This window comes from Siniperca chuatsi, linkage group LG8 (assembly GCF_020085105.1).
Source record: "Siniperca chuatsi isolate FFG_IHB_CAS linkage group LG8, ASM2008510v1, whole genome shotgun sequence".
Lineage (NCBI taxonomy): Eukaryota > Metazoa > Chordata > Actinopteri > Centrarchiformes > Sinipercidae > Siniperca > Siniperca chuatsi.
In genome coordinates, this window is record NC_058049.1 from 11738362 (window position 1) to 11759337 (window position 20976).

Sequence of the window (20976 nt, forward strand, 5' to 3'; positions counted from 1 at the left end):
GATAGACTGTGTCACAATAACATGGCTCAAAGCGGTATACTGTTTACTGGAGTTCATGTTAGCAACACTACACAAGTAAACAGGTGGATTTTACCTGATAGCCCAAGCGCGCAGCACGTTGCAGCAAGGTCTCCCCGGCATTTTTATTGACAATCAGCCGACGAACCTCTGGAGGAATGGGCCTTTTGTGTGGAGACTCCGAACCGCTGCTTCTTCCCGATGAGCCTTTCTTATTGGATGGAGATGATGGCAAACTTTTTGGAGTGGGTGGGGGGCTGTCTGTTCTTTTTACATCGGAACCATCATCATCCAGGGCATGTGAGGCACCACGCTTGCCCAAGCAGCTGCGTTTGGTCTTAATCTAAAATACAGATTTATTGATTAAAGCACTGTGTGAAACGGAAGCTCTTGTAATGCACTGCCAAGTTAAGGGAATAGGTTCCACTTATCAAGGACCTGTACAGTATAAAATCAGCTGCCATCATAAATGTGACAAACATAGCATTTATCTAGCCACAGGGGGGCACTGTAAGCTAATGTATTCATGGCACATTGTACCTTATTCCTATCAATCCTGTATGGTTTGAAATGTACTGCAAGGCTAAAAGCAGCATCTCACAAGCGACTTACCTTAGGCTCATCATTGTCACATAAGTGCTTGCTTTTGAACTTTCTCTTCCCTGAAGGCTTGTCATTGCACTCTGGGGATACCTCGCTCTCCTGGTAGCGGACTGACCCAGAGCGAGTGAACGAGGGTCTCCGTGGAGGAGGATCTGGACTAGAGGCGGTGGGACTCGGACACTGATCCACCTGTGGATCTGTAATAACAAATTGGATTGGAGGTTATGCTGAGTGGTACCAAACAGATGAACAAAGTGAAAAATCCACAAACAATCTTAACATTTCAACATCATCCACATTATCTATGATGTGCTGAGGCCACTATGGAGTGGCTTCATGCTCTTGCTCATCTGCCGAGCCGAACATGGAGCATGGAATATTTTAGGTGCTCTTATGTGCTGACATCAGACAGCATCGTACTTCCTGAACCAATGGCCCTTGGCTTTGCTATCTTATCTGCTGAAACAGGGTAACTGCTGTAATTGCTGTCTATGAGCTACTCTGCTCTGCTTTTTGTGCTCAGGTTTGCCATATTTCTGTAAATTCTACACATACACACCTTATGATATGTGTCTTATCCACATCAACAGGTACCTTATGTGGACTTGCTGACACAGTTGGCACCTCAGGAATATAAGCGCCAAACTGCATATATATACTGTCTTCATAATCTTTAGTGATTGTCAGATTTATGTCAATATTTTGTATTTGTCAGTTATCATATACTGTATATACTGTAATTCTGATCTGTCTCATGGTGTTCTATAAATGCTTTTCCAATGTACCTTTTATGAAGATGTACATTCTCATAAAATGTCCATGTCTATTTAATGTTAATTATGTTTCAACTAGCCCCCAGCTAGCTTTCTTATGGTCAGTTCTGAATCATTTATCCTTAATTCCTAAACAGATATTTTTTATGAACACACTCAGGGTTCACAGATACCTAATTTCCCCATTTTTGATGCTGGTCAGAAGCTAATAAAAACAAGACATTTAGGTAAAATATCTAGGGTAAAAATGTAAAGAATTTAGTGTTTACACATGTATTTTATCTTATATTCACCCATTCCTAAAAGCCCAGTAACTATAAACTTGTAAAATTTGAAGCATCCAAGATTTCTAACTTTGTCAGTGAGGCATATTTGTTATGCATTGTAAGAGAGTAATAATGCTTGAAAAACAAATGTACAAAAAACAGTTAAATTGGTCATTTTGTTATTTCCAGTGTGTTAAAAGTCACTAAAATCACACATCAGGTGGACTAAGTTGATTAAATCATGAAATTATGCTGCTTGTGTTCTGGAAAGATATTTCTAAAGAGAAACTATAGACGAATGTTCAGAAATCTTTGTCTAGCGGCTGCACAATTATTCCACAAACTAGAACAGGGCTGCAACTATTGTCAGTCCAGATTTATTCATCAGATATTGTTTTAATAATGTCACTTAGTCTATGAAACGTCAGAAATAATGACAAATGCCCATCACAAGCCAGCATAACCAAATGTTTTGTCACTTAGTCTGGTCAGCAGCCAAAAAAGGATTAATGTATAAAAGGTATTAAAACAAAACAATTCAGGCTTATTTTTCAGGCTCTTCCCAACTAATGTTTGGTGTGGTTAAAGGACTAAAACAATTATTTGATTATTAAAAGCTGCAACTAACAATAATGTTCATTATCATTTAATCTGCTACTTATTTTCATAAATAATTGATAAATGGTTTGGTCTATAAAATGTCAGAAATGTTTTTAAATGCCCATCACCATTTCCAGGGGTCCAAGTTCACATCTTCAAATAACTTATTTTGTCTGAACAACAGTACAAAACCCAAAGATATTCAGTTTACAATAATATTAATATAAAATATAAAGAGAAAAGAATTAATTTCTGTAAATGAACTAATCGATTAATTTTCTGTCAATCAGCTACTCAATCTTTTCATTTCAGCCCTGGATTGTATAAAAATAGTAAGAAGCTGCTACACTCACATTTTAAAGATTCATACTATAACTTTATGAATTGTTTTATCATATCTGTAACTAAAAGCTGCACTTTTGATTAAATCCTTGGCTCGAAACAGTTAATTGAAAACTTTACTGATCTCTGGAGAGAAACTGCGTACCTGCTGGAATTCCACTGTCCTGTCTCAGAGAGTTAGAGTCTTCGAGGTGCTCTCCATCTTCCAGCTTGTCTTTCTCAGTGATGTATTCCCCAGTCTGATACTTTTTGTTACGACATCGCCGGCGTTTCTTATGAGCAGGCGTGTTACCCTCTGCACTGGCTGTCTTGCCCTTGCCCTGAAACACTCGCTCTGGCAGGGGGTTTGAGCGAGGCCTCCCTCTCGGACGGCGGGCGGGTTGGGTGGGAGTCAGAGAGGGTGGCAGGGAAGCTGGGGGAGGAGGCATTGGTGGGGGTGGAGGGGAAGGTGTCGCAAAGCCCCAGAGGTCGAGTCGAGCCTCATCAGCTCGCCGTCGTCCTCTCCTCAGTCTTGGGAAAGAGCTCTCTCTAGTATCGGTCTCCTTACTGGATATAGCAGAGCTACTGAGAGACACTGGAGTCTCTACACTCTGATGACTGGTGCCGCTATCTGTAACTGATAAAATCACATTTGATTGTTATACTCACACCAGCTTTTATGCATAGAAGTATGACTGAGGCATCAAAAAATGCCATCCAGACAATATGTGTGACATTTTCTTGTCTACTTAACATGCAAACTACCATACTACAGAGGCTGACTGCAGGCTATTTGTCTTATGGCAGAGTAATCTAACTATAAGCTCGATAAAAGGCTACATGTCTGACACAACTGAAAGCATCATTAAATTTGTGATAGACATCAGAAATTTGTCCATGCTTTGAGTAAATGTCACAGGATAATAAGAAACAAAGACTATACCTGGTTTGTTGCGGGTTGGTTGCTCAACCTTGTTGGGACTGATCTTGTCCCTTGGAATCGTCTCTTTACTCTGTGGAGAAGGTTTTCCCGCTGGTAGACTCTGCTCCAGCACAGGTGCACATTGTTTCTTCTGCTGAAATACACAGGGGACTGTGTGAGCACGCTGTATTGGATGCTATTGATCACAAAGCTTTCATGGTGATGGAGAGCATGTTACAGACTCACAATAAGCCCTTGGAAGTTAAATTACCAGTCATAGATTAATATTATGAAAGGGAGCTCTGTATGGCCAATTTAATGGTTAAAATCTTAAAACATGATTGCTACCTTAAATATTTCGCTAAGAAAATGGAGATAATAAGAAATGAACAAAGATATTTTAAACATTAAAATTTCTTATAACCATACACACAGATAATTTACCTTCTTTTGGCAAGACACTTTGGTTGGAGTGTTTTCTGTGTCTTGCTTTTTCTTCCCTGTAGCCTTCTTTGATGGGCCTGGTGACTTCTCCTTTGCTAGCTTCTTAGGGCTGGTTTTCTTTTGTTTGATGGCAGCAGCTTTTACTTTGGTTGGCGACTCCTCTTTGGTTCCATTTGTTTTCTTCTCAAACTTGTCGCCTCCCCCCGCACACTGGCCTGCAAGAATAGACGCAACCATGCCCTCCAATTTTTCACCGGGACAACTGTCTGACGCCCCACTTTCTTCCTTCAATATCTCCCCCTCTAACACCTGGGCTAGTTTGCTCTCCATCCTGTTCCCATTTGTTGATGCATTGCTCCTAAAGAGATGAGACTGGCCAGTAGGCTTTGAGGAGCCTTGCTTCGCTTGTAGTCCCATGTGTTCTCCCTGACTGGTGTTTAATTCAGTATTATTCTCCAAAGGCTCAGTGGCATTCGCCTTCTCATGTCTTTTCATTGCTTGAGTTGAATCCCCTTGAGATAGCACACCAGCCCATTTTTCCACAGACCAGTATGGTGGGTATTCAAAAGAAGTATGTTTAGATTGAGTGTCTTGACTCCCAGTGAGTGGATTCAGAACATCAGCTTTTCTTGATGCAACAGGTGAGGCTTGAGTATTACCCTCGCTTGTCAGTGCTGTTTCGAAAGCTTGCTGCTTTACAATGGACGCAAGGTTAGACAGGGGTGACTTAACTCTCTCCCACTTATCATCCTCAGGTTTGGACGGGCTGTGATGGGCACTCTGAAACTTGGATCCTTCTGTAACTGTGGGGCCCTTGGTCTTTGGAGATCCTTGTGTGATTTTCCTCTGAACTGACGAGGCTTGAGACGGCTGTTGCCAAGCTGAATTGACTACGTTGGCAGAGTATGGCACCGCTGTTTTGCCAGGTCCAGATTTCTGATGAATCTGAGCACTGGCAGGGCTTGACAGGGCAGTTGTTAGGGCTCCTTTAGAGGGACAGCTCTTTGTTATAGTTGTGCTGGTGGTTTTAACATGCTTGACACTGTGAGCATGTTGGCTGCCCTTCATCAGACAGGATGGCTTCTTTCCTCCTGTGGACAGATGTTCTCCTTGGTCAATTATAGATATAAACTCCTGCTTTGCAAAACTCTGAAATTCATCTGCAAAAGTCCCTTTTCCATCTTTGCCCCGTAGAGTAGAAGCCAGTATGGGGCTAGCTACACCTACATAAGTTCCAGGGATGTTTTTTATGGAGTCTTGTGAAGATACCTTACCCCAGGTTGATTTGGGTTCTGACACCTGGTGATTCTGAGGCCTATTTATTTGCTTTTGATGAGATCCATTTCTGTGGGTGTTGGGTAAGATAGGGTATTGCACAGTTGAGCTATAAGTTGTAGAAGGAGTCCTCTTTGAGTTCAGAAAATCTCTCTGATTCGACTCATTATTATGAGGCCCAATCATTGGAACTGGAGGGTCATTTATGCATTTTGGACGTTTTGATTTAGCAGACAAATCAAGAGGTACATCTCTTGGTTCAACTGAGCAAGCTGTATGGTCCTCTGAAGCAGAGGGAGGTGTCGTTTTAAGAGAGCCCCTGGTTGTCTTTTCTATGCTGTTGCCTTTCTCCACATGGTTCAGCAGTCTGCTCTGAGAGGTTATGCTGGCCAGTGCAGAGCCACAGCAAATGGCAGCAGTGGGAGACAACGTGTAGCAGGTGGGTGCTGCAGAAGTTAATGACGGGTGCTGCAATGGTAGTGCAATAGCTGGTGAGGCTACCACTGAAGCTAAAGATTTATGCTCTCCTACAGATTTGACGTTCTTACTCGATGAATGGTTAGATTTAAGTTTTGAGGTTGATGTGCCTGCTTTTTTCTCTGCAGCTGGAGTCCGGCCCACAGAGAACGGATAGGGATAGGTCCGCATGAGAGGTGTCCCCCCGACACCTGAGCTTTGAGGCTGAATTTCTTTCTGAAACTGACTGGCTGTGGCTTCTCTCAATGCTGCAATCTGACCCAATGCTGGTGGAAGAGTGATTTTACAAAGGGGAGAGGAAAAATTAGTGGAAGGAAGGAAGGCAACGGGCTGGACTGGTTTGAACATGGTGGAGCACTGAAACCCAGGTGGAGCACTTTGCACAGATTGTGTTTGCAGGTGTGATTTCTTACTGGATGTCACATTGCTGTGACAGGCGTTGAGTGAGTCCTCCCGGCTGACTTTTAAGCTGCTTGACCGCTGAGGAGTAGGGAAGACTCCAGCACCATCAGCCTTGAGTTTAGGGGCCTCTGCCCTTTTGTCTGCTCTCTTCTCTGAACTGGTGAGAGCTGAGCTGGACATTGCTGCATTGTTGGGCTGTTGAGGTGGAGAAAGCTCAGGGCTGTGGTTGTAATTGCTAGTGTCCAGGCAGGTTTTTGCTGTCTTACAGTCTGTTGTTGGAGTGTTCCTGTTTTGCTGACTGAGGGTAACATCTCCTCTAAACTCAGGGGGTAGCGTCTGGGGGGGATTTCCCACCATACTAGCAGACGCTTTATTTGGAGCACTGATCTCACTGCTCACCGTGCCTCCATCCCCTACATTCATTAGTGTAGGATCCACCTGAGTAATAAGAAAAGTTCATGAGGCCAGTGGTAATTAGATAAGAGGAAATAATGCTCTAATCTAGTAATCTAACTGTAATAATAAAAAAGCAACAATTACCTGCATAGGTGTTTCTTTAACACAGCATGCCTCAGGGGTAGCTGAGTCAGTCAGGTGAGAGTCTTCCTTGAAATACAGCGATATGCTGCAGAACACACAAGAAAAAGAACACTTAATGTGATCACTGTTAGTACTGTTCAGACTCTAATTTAATCTTTCATGAAGGAATAAGACCTATTCTAAGCAATAGTAAATGATTCAGAGTAACCAACATTGGGAAATTGAAAACTTCCTTTCTGTGAGAAGGGCTTGGAGGCCAGATATTTTACAATTTCCTCCAAGCAGGGAGACAATTTAGGGTAGCAGAGAGAAATGTGGTAAACTGAAGAACGTAGTTGTTCTGACATTCCCTTTGGTGTTATTTGTTTGCACACAGGGAATACTAACACTTTGTCAGTGTTGTTGATCCGGAAAGTCAATTATCTTTACTAAAAATGGGGTATTCAGTGAGTGAAATGAGACCTAATGCATCATTTGCGACATGGATGGATTATGAGCCAACAGGCCCCTGACAGAGACATGTAATAGGTCACCATTCCTTAATACCTAAAAAATCACCCCTTCACATTGTTCGCAGCAGTTTTTGCATGTGTTTTCCTTTGTAGTTTGCAGGTTAACCTTAATTCTAAAGTTCTGTTGTTGGTTGAACAATTTCGTTTACACTGGAGATGAAGTGAGGCTGCCTAAATCCTTTTTAAATCTTCCTGCCACAACAGATCCACACTGACACTCCTCTCCACAGATATACAAAATACAATAGCATACGATACAAGAGATTACCGAAAAACTTGCCAAATTGCTTAAGATTTTTAATGTGGCTTACTGTAGCCTAAGTATGCACTGTACAGCTGTTTTAGGGAAAAAAATATATATAGTAAAAATAAATACTAGATGAGACTTGGTATCAGCAGATACTCAGTATTAAAGGATCTGGATAAAAAATGTGAATATCTCTAGTTTTGACTGAGCCCTGTGACTTTTCAATGACAAATGCTTAGAGAAGTCACAAAAACAGAGTTTTGCTCATGCCCTGTGACCCTTGGGCCCCTGGGCCTGTGCCCGGTACACCATTCAGTAATCCATCTGTGAGGCAATAAGCTGTGACTGCTCAAATGATGTTTTATTAGTGAGCGGCAGCCTCAGTGTGTTATGTGCTGATCGGGCCATGCACACTGGTGAAAAGTGGATGACTGGATGTGAGCAAAAGTTTTTGTTACTTGCTTGTATAGTTTAGTATAGGATTATCTATCACTGGACAGTTAATTATTTATGATTACAATAAAGCAGCCCACCTCACATCAGAATACATACCTTCCTTCACAAAACAATGCTAACCAGGCACATAATTATGAATTATAATAAGCAAACAGTTATCTGTCATCAGTCATCTGAAAACAAACATTTGAAATACTCTCATATACACCGGCGACACACGCCAGAACAGCTCCTGGTATGTAGGTAGAGGTGAGCGCAGGCAAGCGCATCTGCAAGTAAATGAGACGACTACAAAAGGAACTAGGCAAAAAAAATCTATGTGAAAGCTTTGGGAGAATGGAAAATGTTTCGCCCTGGAGTCAGTGAAACATAACGAATACGATGCACATAATGACTGACACACCAATCTCTGCTGGAATCTGCGAGCACGGACTGAAAGGGATCCAGCGATGCAGATATCGCTCAGTGCAAGGAGGGTCTGCATTCATTACCGTACAACAGTTGCTTACAGCTAGTTTGTCTTTGTGCTGCGATCATACGCAGTCTACTCCGCCACAACATTTGAATTCATCCGCTCTGATGTAGGCCAATAAATGCATGCAGTAGTCCGCAAGCACACACGCCGCGGGCAACACCGCTCAGACAAAACAAAAGTCAAGCCTGACGTTACCTTTTGAGAAAAAACAGCCTCGAAGAAACCAAATTATTCTGTTGTACTTTAACGCGGTCAGTTCGCTGTCCAGCCCACGGGCACAAAAACACACGTCCCAATGTCATATCTGTAAAGTGCACAATAAGACCACATGCATGCTGCGGCGTTGGGGGCACTCTGAAAACAATGTGCTTTTCTCTGTTAAAAATATCAGCACGGAAAAACTCTGGAGAGCTCCGGGTCGCTCTCTCTCTCGCTGGAGATGTCGAGCAGTCACCATAATGAGAGAATGGCAACCGGCTCTCAGGTGATCGCTCCATCCACAGACAAACAGGGGCACAAACTGAACATGTAGCCTGTCTTCCTCCCTAAACCCTGTCTAAATAACGCAGACAAGCATAGATTGACATGTTTAAGGATGAAGGACAGATGTTTTGGGCATATTAAGCGAGTGACAGGAGAGATCACCCCCTCATCGAGTTGCTGCTCGGGCTGCGTCGTAGGAAGCACAATGTGTCACATCTCCGCCTGATAAGGTAAGTCAACATCGGTGCAAAGCCAAACAGAAAACACAAGGGAGAGCCAAACAAACAAAACTCCTGACGGCCATCATCCCAAGAACACCCGACAAAGTAGCACTGTCTGCCTGTGGACGTTTTTTGTTTGTTTGTTTGTTTGTTTTTACAAACAAATAATCATTTTCACCAGCTGATAACACACAAACTGACTGTATTGAGTTACTCGCAAATGGGGGGGGGGGAGTAGCCAGCTGGACAACTAACAGAGGGGTGGGTGACACAACTTATTACACAGGATTGTGCTGCTGGAGTGGCCACGACAAGAGGGCAAACAATATATTTACTGACCACCACCTCGGGTAGGTTTCCAGCTCCCTGCGCAGCGGAGTCTCCGCGAAGCCCTCGCACTGCTCCCGGTGGTTTACATGTTGAGGCAGGCTACTGTTATTTATCCCCGGCCGACCTAATGTGAAGTGCTCCCGTCTCTCGTATCGGCCCTTTGGTGGACTGACTGAACCACTTCGGTGTTGAAAAGCATTCACCGAGCCCCCCCACCCACCAAAGCCTTTCCTCCCCCCCCCCCCCCAAGACTCTCTTGTCTGTCTTTCTCTCACTGAAATATTAAATAATTCCCCAGCTAATCAGCAGGCGAGATACAAAGATGTCTAATGACACAAACAGTTACGAACCCGCTCGTCCAGATGGCATGTGAACGACGAACAGGCACGACTCGGATACAGCCGTGTCCAGCCTTTCGCCTCTGCCGTCCGCTCACTAATCTCGACGGTTTTCGGTTCTAAAAAGTCCGGGGGGGGAGGGAGATAGGGAGAGAGGGGGAGGGGAGGGGAGGGGGGGACGTCAAGACAGTCCGTTTCGTATCGCCAGTCTCCAGTCTGGTGGGAGAGAGAGAGAGAGAGAGAGAGGGGCAGAAGGGTGCTCGGTTACAGCATGGGAGATGTAGTGCTCGGCTATCCACGCCCAGGATTAGACGCTGGAGAGGTTGGGAGGGGTAAGGACTGCAGGTACCGGCATGCAACGCGAGCTCCAGCCGCTCAAGGGGAATGGGGGATCGCGACCAAAGAGTGTAACGGTGCGCTAAACTGAAAAGGCTCATCGGGGTAACGAAGTAATAAACTGTGTTTTTTTAACCAAATGAGGCTCTGAGTATCACTGCGCGCGTGTTTGCGTTTCAGTGGCTGTCAGGTCAATTAGCAGAGTCAGAACAGTGGGTGATGGCTGCTAGACGGAATTGCCAAAATATAAAACAAAAAGAGTGGGAGAGGTTTTGGTCTGTTGCAGGGGAATTGACACGAGGAAGCAAGACTCCGGGTGCTGGAGGCACTCCAGTTGCATGCTGTAGGCTGCAGGCTGGTGCAGCTTGGAGAAGATGGGGGGTGGAAACACTGAAGCCTTTTCTATTGATTTGTGCGCAGGATTTCAAAACTATGTGAGACATGTTATCTTTCAGTAAGTTTTGGTCATTTATGTTGATGCCATGGATCTGACTCGTCTATTTCGTCTGTGTCATGTTGTCAAGAGAACAAGGACTAGCTGTTTCTGATCTGTACATGAGCTCCCTCCAAACACCTTTTCAATCCACGATTCATTAGTAAAATAACAATACACTTTTCCACGGGTTTGCTTGCTTATCTAACTAACACCTGGTTAGCTTCAGTTAAAAAGCTCTGGAAACACAAAACATTTGCTCACATGGTGACAGCAGTCTTTTTTGCCAAATCTCACTTGTCTCTTCCTTTTACTTAAACTGGCTTATATGATATAAGCTGTATGACCATTTCCACATTCCTCTGCAAACCAAAAGTGATATCTGAAGAGCCAATATTAATATTCTCATCTGCATATTGCCCCCAAATTCTTACTGTCCTTCAGTGAAAACACTAAAAACACACAATCCATGACAACTTCACTCCCTTGGATTCACGTTGAATACTTCCCCCTCATGACGGACTATAATGTGACTACATCCCAGCTGTACTGAGCTCAACTAAACCGTATTATTTGTCATTATGTCCTTGGTTTGTCCAGGCCAGGTTTTTGACAGTGTGAAGACATTTTGTAGGCAAGACCACAGGTAATCACTGATTATGAATATATTAATAAAAACAAGGCCACTCACTCTGCAGCACATCTTCAGTTCACTGCCATTCACATCTTGCAGTGCAGTGTGTCAAAATCACATTTCCTGTTATTATCAGGTCAAGTCTTAACTGGATTCATACACACGGTTTTCTACAGAGAAGTGGCCTTGAGCTGAGTTCCAAGAAAAACTACAATTTGGGTAAGACTTTAATTTCTTGGTTCTCTACCAGACTTTACACAAAACTAGACAAACGGTGTCAGTTCTTAAAGACAATAGCCTTCAACCTATACTGAAATAATCCAAACATGCTTCATGCAGAAACTGCACTGACTAACACAGCAGAGGACAGACAGGCTATTTTATGAATACAGGGCACCAACAGCCATGGAGATGAAACAGCTCTAATATGATGTACAAAGGAACATCTCCTGGGGGTAATGTCATATTTACATCATTTGTAATAGAATAAAATCTACTTTTACTTGCAACTTGTTCCATATTTTTACTTTGAACAAGTGCACAGTGACACATGAGGTCAGCTTTTCCTTAACTGAGGTCTGACTATAACTTATAAGTGAAAAAAAAGACAAAAAGGAGCTGAAAAGAATATATGAGGACCAACAGCTCATAATTGCAGTTATGAGGTGAATGACAACACATCTGCAACTTCCAGTCACACACAGGCGAACAGATAAAAGTTTGAAGCATGAAATCAGTCTGTTGAGCAGAAGATTTGCACTTAGTCTTTTCTGATTCTCCCCCAAAGATAAACACCCACAGGATACTTAGCTCTCCTATTCCATAATCACATTTTGGCACAGTGGTTTAGCAGTACAGGTTACCCTGCTGTAATTAGGCCAGTTGTCTTACCTGAATCCTGAAAGCAGTGTGGGCCTGCTGTTTACAAGGGTATCCACTCCTTTAGGCCAACAAATTTCCTACTTTTCTCAACACTTGTGGTGGTGAGGAAATAACCGTGCACACACAGCGAGGCTGACATCGTCGTGTGACTGAAAGAGTTTGTCTACTACCAGGCACGATCTGTGTCGGATCCTGACCACTAAGGCGGTGCAGGACAACGATCCTGTCCGTCCGCCGAGAGCGGTAGGCTACGAGCTTAAACTATTTCGCTGCTTTCCTATCGCGGAGTGGATCGGTGTGTGAGGGCTTCTAATGCCCTTCGCCATTCGCTCAGTAATGGCTGCGTGCAAGCAGCCAAATCGTTGACAGATGGCCAAACGTGAAATTGGGAAACCAAAAACGCCGATCAGTAAAAAGAGGAACGCCGTAGAGAACCGTGTCGGCGTAAAGCAGGAGTATCACAAAGTCGGCAGCTGACACATCGCATTGTGTCTGAGCCGGGGTAACCCGGAGACCTCAACGACCGCGCAAGAGCTATCCCGGTAGTGACCGGCTGCTCGGGGCTTCACCAATTATAGACGAGTTTGCTTCACAGGCTCCACATCGGATGTCTGAAGCTGTGGGGTTAAAAAAAACTTGTTATGCATGCAATTATAAATCTCTAGGGCAGGGATGTGGTATTCCGCACATGCACTATGACAATTGCGATAGCACAGATGAAGAAGGCACGTTGTTTATTTCGAAGGCCTGATTTTTGAAGAATGTCGTCTTCAAAGTGGGCATACATGGTCATCTATCTGTGAGTCATATTGGAGATTATCGACCCTATTTAGGCCGCCATGGTTTACAGCGACGAGGATGTCCCGTCTAAGTTCGTGGTTCACCTGGTCAATATTGAATGTCGAGGCTGGGAAGGCGGCGGGGGGTGAACGCTGAGTAAAAATCAAGCGCATTATTCTTCCATCTTGGTATAAGTAATGAATTATTCTACAATAAACGAAGGGAGGATGGCAGCCGATCACAGAAACAGGGTGATGTTCCTGTTTGCCAGGTTAATGGATGGCCCGATGCGCCGTCCAGATGATGTTAAATATCTGTCTGAAATTGAAATGCATCACTTCATATATAGTTACTGTGTCAGCGTTTTGATCGCCTGCTGCATCCACAGCCGACACACATGGACAGCAGACACAAGTAGCCTATGTCATCTCGATACACAACTTGGCTGTCCATACATGTGACACGATCCTACATAATGCCGTGGGAGAACAGCGAGACATCACCGCAACTACCTTAGCTCCCGCAAGACACCAACTAGAAAATACAGATATCCAGGTCAAAGTTTGGCAGAGTTTTACTCGCCCTCAATAGCGTTGTGCAATGCCCCCTTTAATGCCCCCTGCTCGCCCGTAACGCCTTTGTTATTAGTAATCGCATGGTATTGCACCGTCTTACCTTGCGCTCCGAGCTGTCTACAGCCACAAAGCCTGCACACAGCGCAACAAGCTATTGTTGTCTTCACACAGGCGTCCGTGCGGGGCCAGGGATGTGATTTTGAAGTAGAATGAATACAGTATGCAATTTTGGCTTGTCCTCGCGATCTTCCCTTATTGCCAGTTTTCGGTCTGCAGCAGCTGGAGATGAAAATCGCGCACCCTGGGTCCTAGCGCCGGGTAAAGCCCTACAGGTGAATAACAAACAGACTGGTGCTCGGTGGGTTTGAATCTTTAATTGCAGGGGACTTCGCTGGAGTCAGATAATAAATAGTCCTAGGGCAGACTGTCTCGCCTTTTACCCTCAGAGATTCAACAAAGATTTTGATATTCTGCTTAGAGGACACTTAAAAAAGGTGTAGAATAAATTTTGAATAAGAATGTCTTTAAGTCCAATTACACTGACCACCCATTACTTTAAAGATATACTGATGGCCTGCTGTCACACTTAAAATGGTAATTTGCAAACTGTTTAAACGCCACAATTTCAAAAGCAATTTCTTTTGCCATTTAGACTTCCATGCAATCTTGTACAGCCCACTTCATCATGGCTTAAGGCAGATTCTGGTTTAATTTGCCAATGGGGCCATGTTAAAAAAGAAAGATAATATATATGTTTAAAATCAAAGTGTCCAACAACTGGCAGGGACACCCACTGGTTTATTAAAGCAACAGTTACATCAAGCGTTTAATATTTGATTACAATGGCTGATTACTGAATGGACCTGCTGGACACAGATTCAGGGGCCCAAAAAGTCAGGGGCTGCCAGAGCATCTGTATGAAGTGACTGTTACTGACACTGCTCTGTGTCTTCAATATTGAGCATCTACCCATACCAAATTCGATCTGATATTTATTTATTTATTATTTATGGCAGATAAACGTGCCAGGCCAATATACCGACCAATATTAGCTCATTGCAGATAAATCTGTATATCTGTATATATCTACTGATGAATGAAATTGTAGTAGAAATGCCAAAGATGTGTTTTGAAACTGCGCCACCATTCTATAGTTTGTCCATCTGAGAGTAGTGACAAGTTTATTTTTCAACTGTAAAATGTCCTGCCCCGAACATTTCTTAGTCGCAATTGTAAAATAAAATAAAAATATATATATAAATTTAGGAAACCATATCATGATTATTTATGTTATGGGTTGTGTAAAGAAAATTAATATTGGCCGATAAATCATTACCAGATCTTCTCTCAAACATTGATAGCAGTATCACAAAGACCTCTTAGAGAGATACTTTGGTCGGACACTTGAGGTCAGGACATCCTGGCAACTTATTAGAGGCTTGTAAAAGTAGCTTAAGTCAGTGAACAAATCAGGGCTGCTGTTAAAGGCCCAGTTAAAGGGTCAAGACTTAATTGGTGGGATGTGAGAATACACCATGAAGGTAGCAGGCAAAGGTCTGAGGTCAGGTAGGCCATGTCTCAGTGCAACAAGTTTATGAAGTGCATATGGTTTCACTAGCCTTGTGAAGCTCACCTGCACCGTTAAGATTGAGTCATGCTCCCTGTGCCTCAAGAGGCAATACTGGAGCAGTACCTGAGATGTTCCCTAAAGGTTCTGACAAAGAAACACTGTCAGAGGCACCACATCAAACTAAAGGCCTCTGCAGACAACAGCCACAACCCCCATTTTATACAGCCTGTTCAAGGCGGGAATGCTGCGCCGTTATTCAGCCTCGCCATTCTGTATAAAACATATGAACACAGAATGGGGGGGGGGGCATTGTTGTTCCACCTTTGAGCTGGCAGTGGAGGTAGTAACAGAGCCAAATCAATGTCTAAAACGGGGGAGCCAGTAGGACGGGATGTCGATGCTGTTGTGTTACACGCTACGCCTCTTTTGCTCCCAGAACACCGGCATGCTATCTAAAATCACATACTGGGGCAGCATTTTGCCAGCGTTGTTTGGTTCAGTGTAAAAAAGCAAAGCCGTACTGATGGGTCTTCTTTACGGCAGTATTGCGGGATCTCTGTTTATAAAGGGCTACGGATACAGGACATTATTTAGGACAGCTTCCTCTGCCATGAATTGACATTGCTTTCATTGAAGCGGTGTTGAAGCCATCACCCATTGAGGAGAGGCACGATTGGATTCTGCAGGTACAAGCCGGTCATTTTCCAGACATCATCACAGTTGCTAAACTTCTTTTGGTCATTTAACTCAAAATCCAAAAAGACGGGGCACCCCGGTAGCTCACCTGGTAGAGCGAGCGCCCTTTGCTGCATGTCATCCCCCCTCTCCCACATTTCCTGTCTCTCTTCAGCTGTTCCTATCAAATAAAGGCAAAAAGTCCCAAAAAATAACTTTAAAACATTTAACATATGATAGTATACATTTACCCCTAGTGGTATGTAGCCATGCAGATAGTTTTGATTTGATGTGGCCAGGTTTTGAGATATCTGCTTCTGAGATTTCAACTGCCACCCTAATACAATGAGGTGAATTTCATTTATGGAAATGTAGCATGAAAAACTCACAAAAGCAACTTGTCTTTCCAGAAAGAATACCCTGGATAATCTGGATAATCTACAGACCTCACTGTGAGCAATTTTCATTGGAAATACTGTACTTTCTACTGAAGAAACAGACCCTATGGAAACTGTTGACAGTGAGGTCTGTGGATTATCCTGAGTAACTGGGACACTGCAGATGAGTTTTTCAAATGTTATTTTCAAACTTATTTAGCAGCACAAATGAAACTGTATTCACCCTGATTTAATTGGGGTGGTGTCAGAAGTTTCAGAGGAAACACTGGCACTTCAAACTGAAATTACCTGCATGGCCAGACAACACAAGGTTGATTGATTGATAAAATGTTTTTGTGTAATCCTACTAGACTGACTCTTTATACCAGATGTTGTGCCACTGTCTGAAACAGAAAGGCAGGTGATCGTTCTTAAGTTGTTTCTTAAGAAGAAGAGACAGACGGGACCAGTAGGAGTAAGATGGACACTCAGGAGGTGGACACTGTAGATAGAGGCGGTATGTGCTGTCTGTGTCGACTGAGATAGTCTACAGAGGCTCTGCAGGCCAGCCTCTCTACAGGGAGTTATTGGAATCACAAGCACACAGCAAGAAGAGGGCCATCAAATGTGTAACAGCAAATGGTGTGCCCTGTTAAACTGGGAACACACCGCACAGTTGAAAGTCCTGCTGTAACACTAATGTAGTCACAATGGCTGATTGTAGAGAGTCTGCACTGGTCTGCACCAAACAAGGCAGGTGACCACTCACACCTTATCTTGTAGTGTGTGGGAGATTAGGAGTAAAAATCTTTCGCCTCGTGATTGAAGCTCAGATTATTAAATAGATAAATTCACTTTGTGCTTTGTCTATGCTTGTAATCTCCAAAAGACGGACATTTAAATGTGCAGTGACTTCTGCTTCCACATTCACTTTCTTGCGCGAGACAAAATGGGTATCCACTCATTAAAAAACATCTCCATGATGCTACTAGAGGTCAAAAACTCCAAAGGGAACCTTTAACATCCTGTTCAGTTTCACATTATTCCACTGACAGCTGGTTAAGGTAACACGCCAACAAACTTAGCAATGAGCCAACAAAGGCAACAGCAAGAAGACTGCAAGCAAATAAGGATTTAAATAATGCACAATTAATTTTTTTTTTTTTAACTTGGCTTTACAAATGTTTTATGAGAATGGAAATGCATTCAACATTTTTGTTAGACCTCAAGGACACAGACAATGTGTTTTTGTTGAGAAACACTGAATGGAAACACAACTTTGTTTAAAAGAAAACTCCACAGGGCACCTTTAAGGCCATTCGAGTTCTAATGGAAGGCAGGTCAGGCGTCTATCGAGATTCTCTAGAACATATTTCACACTAAAATTGTAAGAAAGTACTAAAACAGGACCTCAGCAACAGATTGATCACTTCACTATGTCACACCAGGTGGACACTGATTTCATTAAAACACCAAAAATAAAATCATAAAGAACTATTTAGAAACTGCTTCAACTGACGTAGAGGCTGTAGTTTCTGGAAACAAGCCTAAGGTTTGGTTACAAGATTACGAATACAGATTTAGAGCTTAAACAATTAGTCAATTAGTTAATTGACAGAAAATCAAACAGCAACAAGTTTTATAATCAATTAATCCTTTAAGTCATTTATCAAGCTAAAATGTCAAATATTCCCTGGTTGCAGCTTCTCAAATGTGAGTATTTCTCTGTTTTAAATTGTTGTAAATAGAATGAATATATTTAGGTTTCTGTCTGTTGGTTGGACAAAATAAGTTATTTGTAGACTTCACATTGGCTTTTAGGAAATTGTGATGGGCATATTTAATTATTTCCTGATGATTTTTTCTGAATACCAGATGATTAATTGATCAAGTGAGGAAATACTTGTCAGATTCATCGCTAATGAAAATAATAGTTAATGTGCAAATATAATATTGGACACCAGTAAATAATTATCATTGCTTTCTAGTATGACATGCACATATTGTATGTCAGTAAAATTCAGAGCTTGTGGAAAAGATCTAGCACTTGAATTTTGATCCTGCCCACATATGAATCTGCCTTGTCTATTAATTCTGGCCCGCTGTGTTGGAGCCAGTATCGGTGAAAATACAACCTCTGGCTGCCTCTCAAGGTGTGCTATTGTACCCCACATGATAAACAGATGCAGCTGTCATCCCCACATTCTCCATTGCAGCCTTACTGCCCTTCCCTCACTGGCACCTAAGGAAGCTGGAGAGCTACAGTCAAAATGGCTTAAAATGGAAGGACGATGCTGTGGAAGGAGAGGAATAGGCCTTTCAGACCCCACACCAGTAAACTATGGAGAGATGGACATTTAGAGAGACTTTAAAAACAATCTGGTGCTCACTTTAAGGTTCCTCAAACAGTAACAGTAACACTCATAGCCACTTCAGTCAAAGTGGGACACACACACGCAGCCTGAATATCTCAAAGCAGAAGTTAGCAGGAGAATTATGACTGTGAGGTTTAGAAATTCAGTTTTGAACTCTTAACAGACCCATTTGCATTTGATGCAGAGACCACAGCAGAAATACTGGCAGATATAACTGATAATCACAGAGCAGGGGTGCTCTGAGAAATGAGCTCTGTTGAGCAGTTTGAAAACCAAAATCTGTAAGAGGAGATGCAGTAGATGCAGATCTATGAATAGGTCAAATACATTGAGTTTGCAGTTTATAGCCTTTATTGTAAGCTGGACTAATGACTTTGCCTTAAAAAAGGTGACAAGTGACTGCAACTGTTGATCACCTTTAGAAATGGGTTTAAGATATTGTATACTGAAGTCATGCTGTCACTCTCCACAGTGCTATTTTACTTGACTACATGTCACACACAACCAGTGATGTGTAATGTTTAATATGGGAAAATGTGATTACATGTCTTACCCTCTACTTTAATTTCTCATGTGTGAGGTCTCACTGTCAGACAGCTCTGTCTTTTTGTCAATACACTGTTACAGTACCTACTATTTACAGTAGGTAACCTAAGCTGGTAAGATGCGTCAGACAGTGTCCTGTTTTATGGGAAACGACATTTAACCCTAAATTAAATCACAAGTTTGAAAATGCACATGTCCATGCTAGGTGGATAAGCCAAATCAGCTTTTTAAACATACAAACGCAAAACCTTACTCCTCAACATGTTGGTTGCAGTGCATGCAGGCGGCAGGCTGGAAGGACAGACAAATGTAGACGACTCGCCAGCGTAATCATTTCAGGTCATGGCTGGCTTAGCTCAGTTGTTGCATGTTAGCTACCGTACCGTGTGATCGGCCACAAAAGCAAAGCGTCCCAACAGGGCTTGACCCGCATCTGAACCAAAACACCAGCAGCTCACACGTAACGCTAGGTTAGTATCCAAGCGAGATGTTACTGGGGAGAGTGAAGCTGACCGATATTTAGTTTTGATAAACCGCAGCCTGCAGCTACGAAGCAGAGAGCTCAGCTTAACGTTTCATTGAATGTAAGCGGACTGTCGATGTTGTTTTATCATATCGCAAAGACAACAAGACTGCACCGGACGTCAGTAACAGCAAATCTGTTTTATGTCGCATCTTTTTATAATTATCACTTCTGCCACCGGGAGCAGTCAGCTGGTTCCATAGTGTAGCGGTTATCACGTCTGCTTTACACGCAGAAGGTCCTGGGTTCGAGCCCCAGTGGAACCAGGAAATCTTTTCTGTCCTCAAAATACTTCCTGACCATCTGTTCACACAATAAATCAATCGAAACTGATATAAACGGCAATGCGATAAAATGGGATTGACAGATCTGTTGAGGTGGATTACATTATGCTCTTCTTGTGTTTCTCTCTCCCTCTGTGTGTGTTTGGTGTGCTTGAGATTTGCCTCTTGTGTGTTTGTGTAGTTTGTTTCTCTTCCAGGTCTCCATGGTGGAGAGGAGTTTGTGTGACTCAGGTCCTGTCTGTTTGGTAACACCTGAAGTTGCTCGACATCCTCCCAGATCCATATTTTTCATATATGTTACAATCTATTTATACGTTTGTCATCCTGATTGTCCATGCTGTAATTTTAATAATTAATTAATTAATTTCTATTCTGTACACACGACGTCTATTGCATGTCTGTCCGTCCTGGGAGAAGGATCCCTCCTCTCTTGCTCTTCCAGAGGTTTCTTCCATTTTTCCCCCGTTAAAGGGTCCTTATCCGAATCGAGGGTCTAAGGCAAATTTGTGATTTGTGATATTGGGCTAGATACATAAAAATGGACTCTTGACATGTAGTATGTCATTTACAAACATGAGGGAGGCAGAATATTTGAAATACATTTCAATATAATGCAGTCCAGTACACCACCATTAACTACAACCTCAGAAATAAACAAAGTAAACATCTCTGACAGTGTTAACAAAAACTGAACATTATAATCTTCCTAAATGTACAATTTGTGGCAGATCTGTTGTGCTGGATTGCTTTAAATTGTATAGGTGTACCTACTGTAATGAAATAGCCAGGGAGTGTATATTGTTTTGCGATTTGTGTGAAATGACGCGTTGACATAAAATCTGTATTTTGTCTTGAATGATAATGACTATTTTCATACAATTTAAAACATTTAACTGCGTTGAAGCTATTATGCCTCCTTATACCACCACGTACCACTTGTCCTTTCAATATAAAGTATTTACTACAAGAAATACATTTTATATACAAAACATGTTACATACAGCAGTAGTTTTGTGGTATGGGTCCATAATTGCGTAAGACAAAAACAGCACTACACACTGTATGTTCATATAAATTGTATACTATGTCTAATCCTTACATGTTTTTTTATATAAGAGCCACGGCCATTTAGCTTTTTGTTTCATGTTTCATTTTTGGGTTTTGGACTGTTGGTTGAATAAAACACATTTGAATATATCTCACTGGGCTGTGGTAAATTATATTTATTAAAATTATTCATTTTGCACAATTTTCTGACATTTTATAGACCAGACTATTAATCG

At 42.5% G+C, this 20976-nt stretch overlaps 1 protein-coding gene and 1 non-coding gene across 10 annotated transcripts in view; one reads left to right on the forward strand and one right to left on the reverse strand.

The window, feature by feature from the left end:
• Positions 1–20976, reverse strand: part of bcorl1 (BCL6 corepressor-like 1) — a 34473-nt gene that overhangs the window by 10096 nt on the left and 3401 nt on the right. The window contains exons 1-8 of one of the 9 annotated variants that reach the window (XM_044205083.1): positions 13444–13621; positions 9716–9919; positions 6642–6726; positions 3948–6539; positions 3525–3657; positions 2748–3218; positions 631–818; positions 95–361 (exon numbers count right to left, since the gene is read on the reverse strand). In XM_044205083.1, the coding sequence (XP_044061018.1) occupies positions 95–361; positions 631–818; positions 2748–3218; positions 3525–3657; positions 3948–6539; positions 6642–6647 (3657 nt within the window). In that variant the 5' untranslated portion in view covers positions 6648–6726; positions 9716–9919; positions 13444–13621. Of the gene's footprint in view, positions 1–94; positions 362–630; positions 819–2747; positions 3219–3524; positions 3658–3947; positions 6540–6641; positions 6727–9374; positions 9587–9715; positions 9920–11997; positions 12590–13443; positions 13622–20976 lie in introns of those variants that run through there. The other 8 variants (XM_044205084.1, XM_044205085.1, XM_044205086.1 and 5 more) reach the window with 8 other exon arrangements.
• Positions 19603–19675, forward strand: trnav-uac. Its single transcript has one exon. It is a non-coding gene; the product is annotated as a tRNA-Val (tRNA).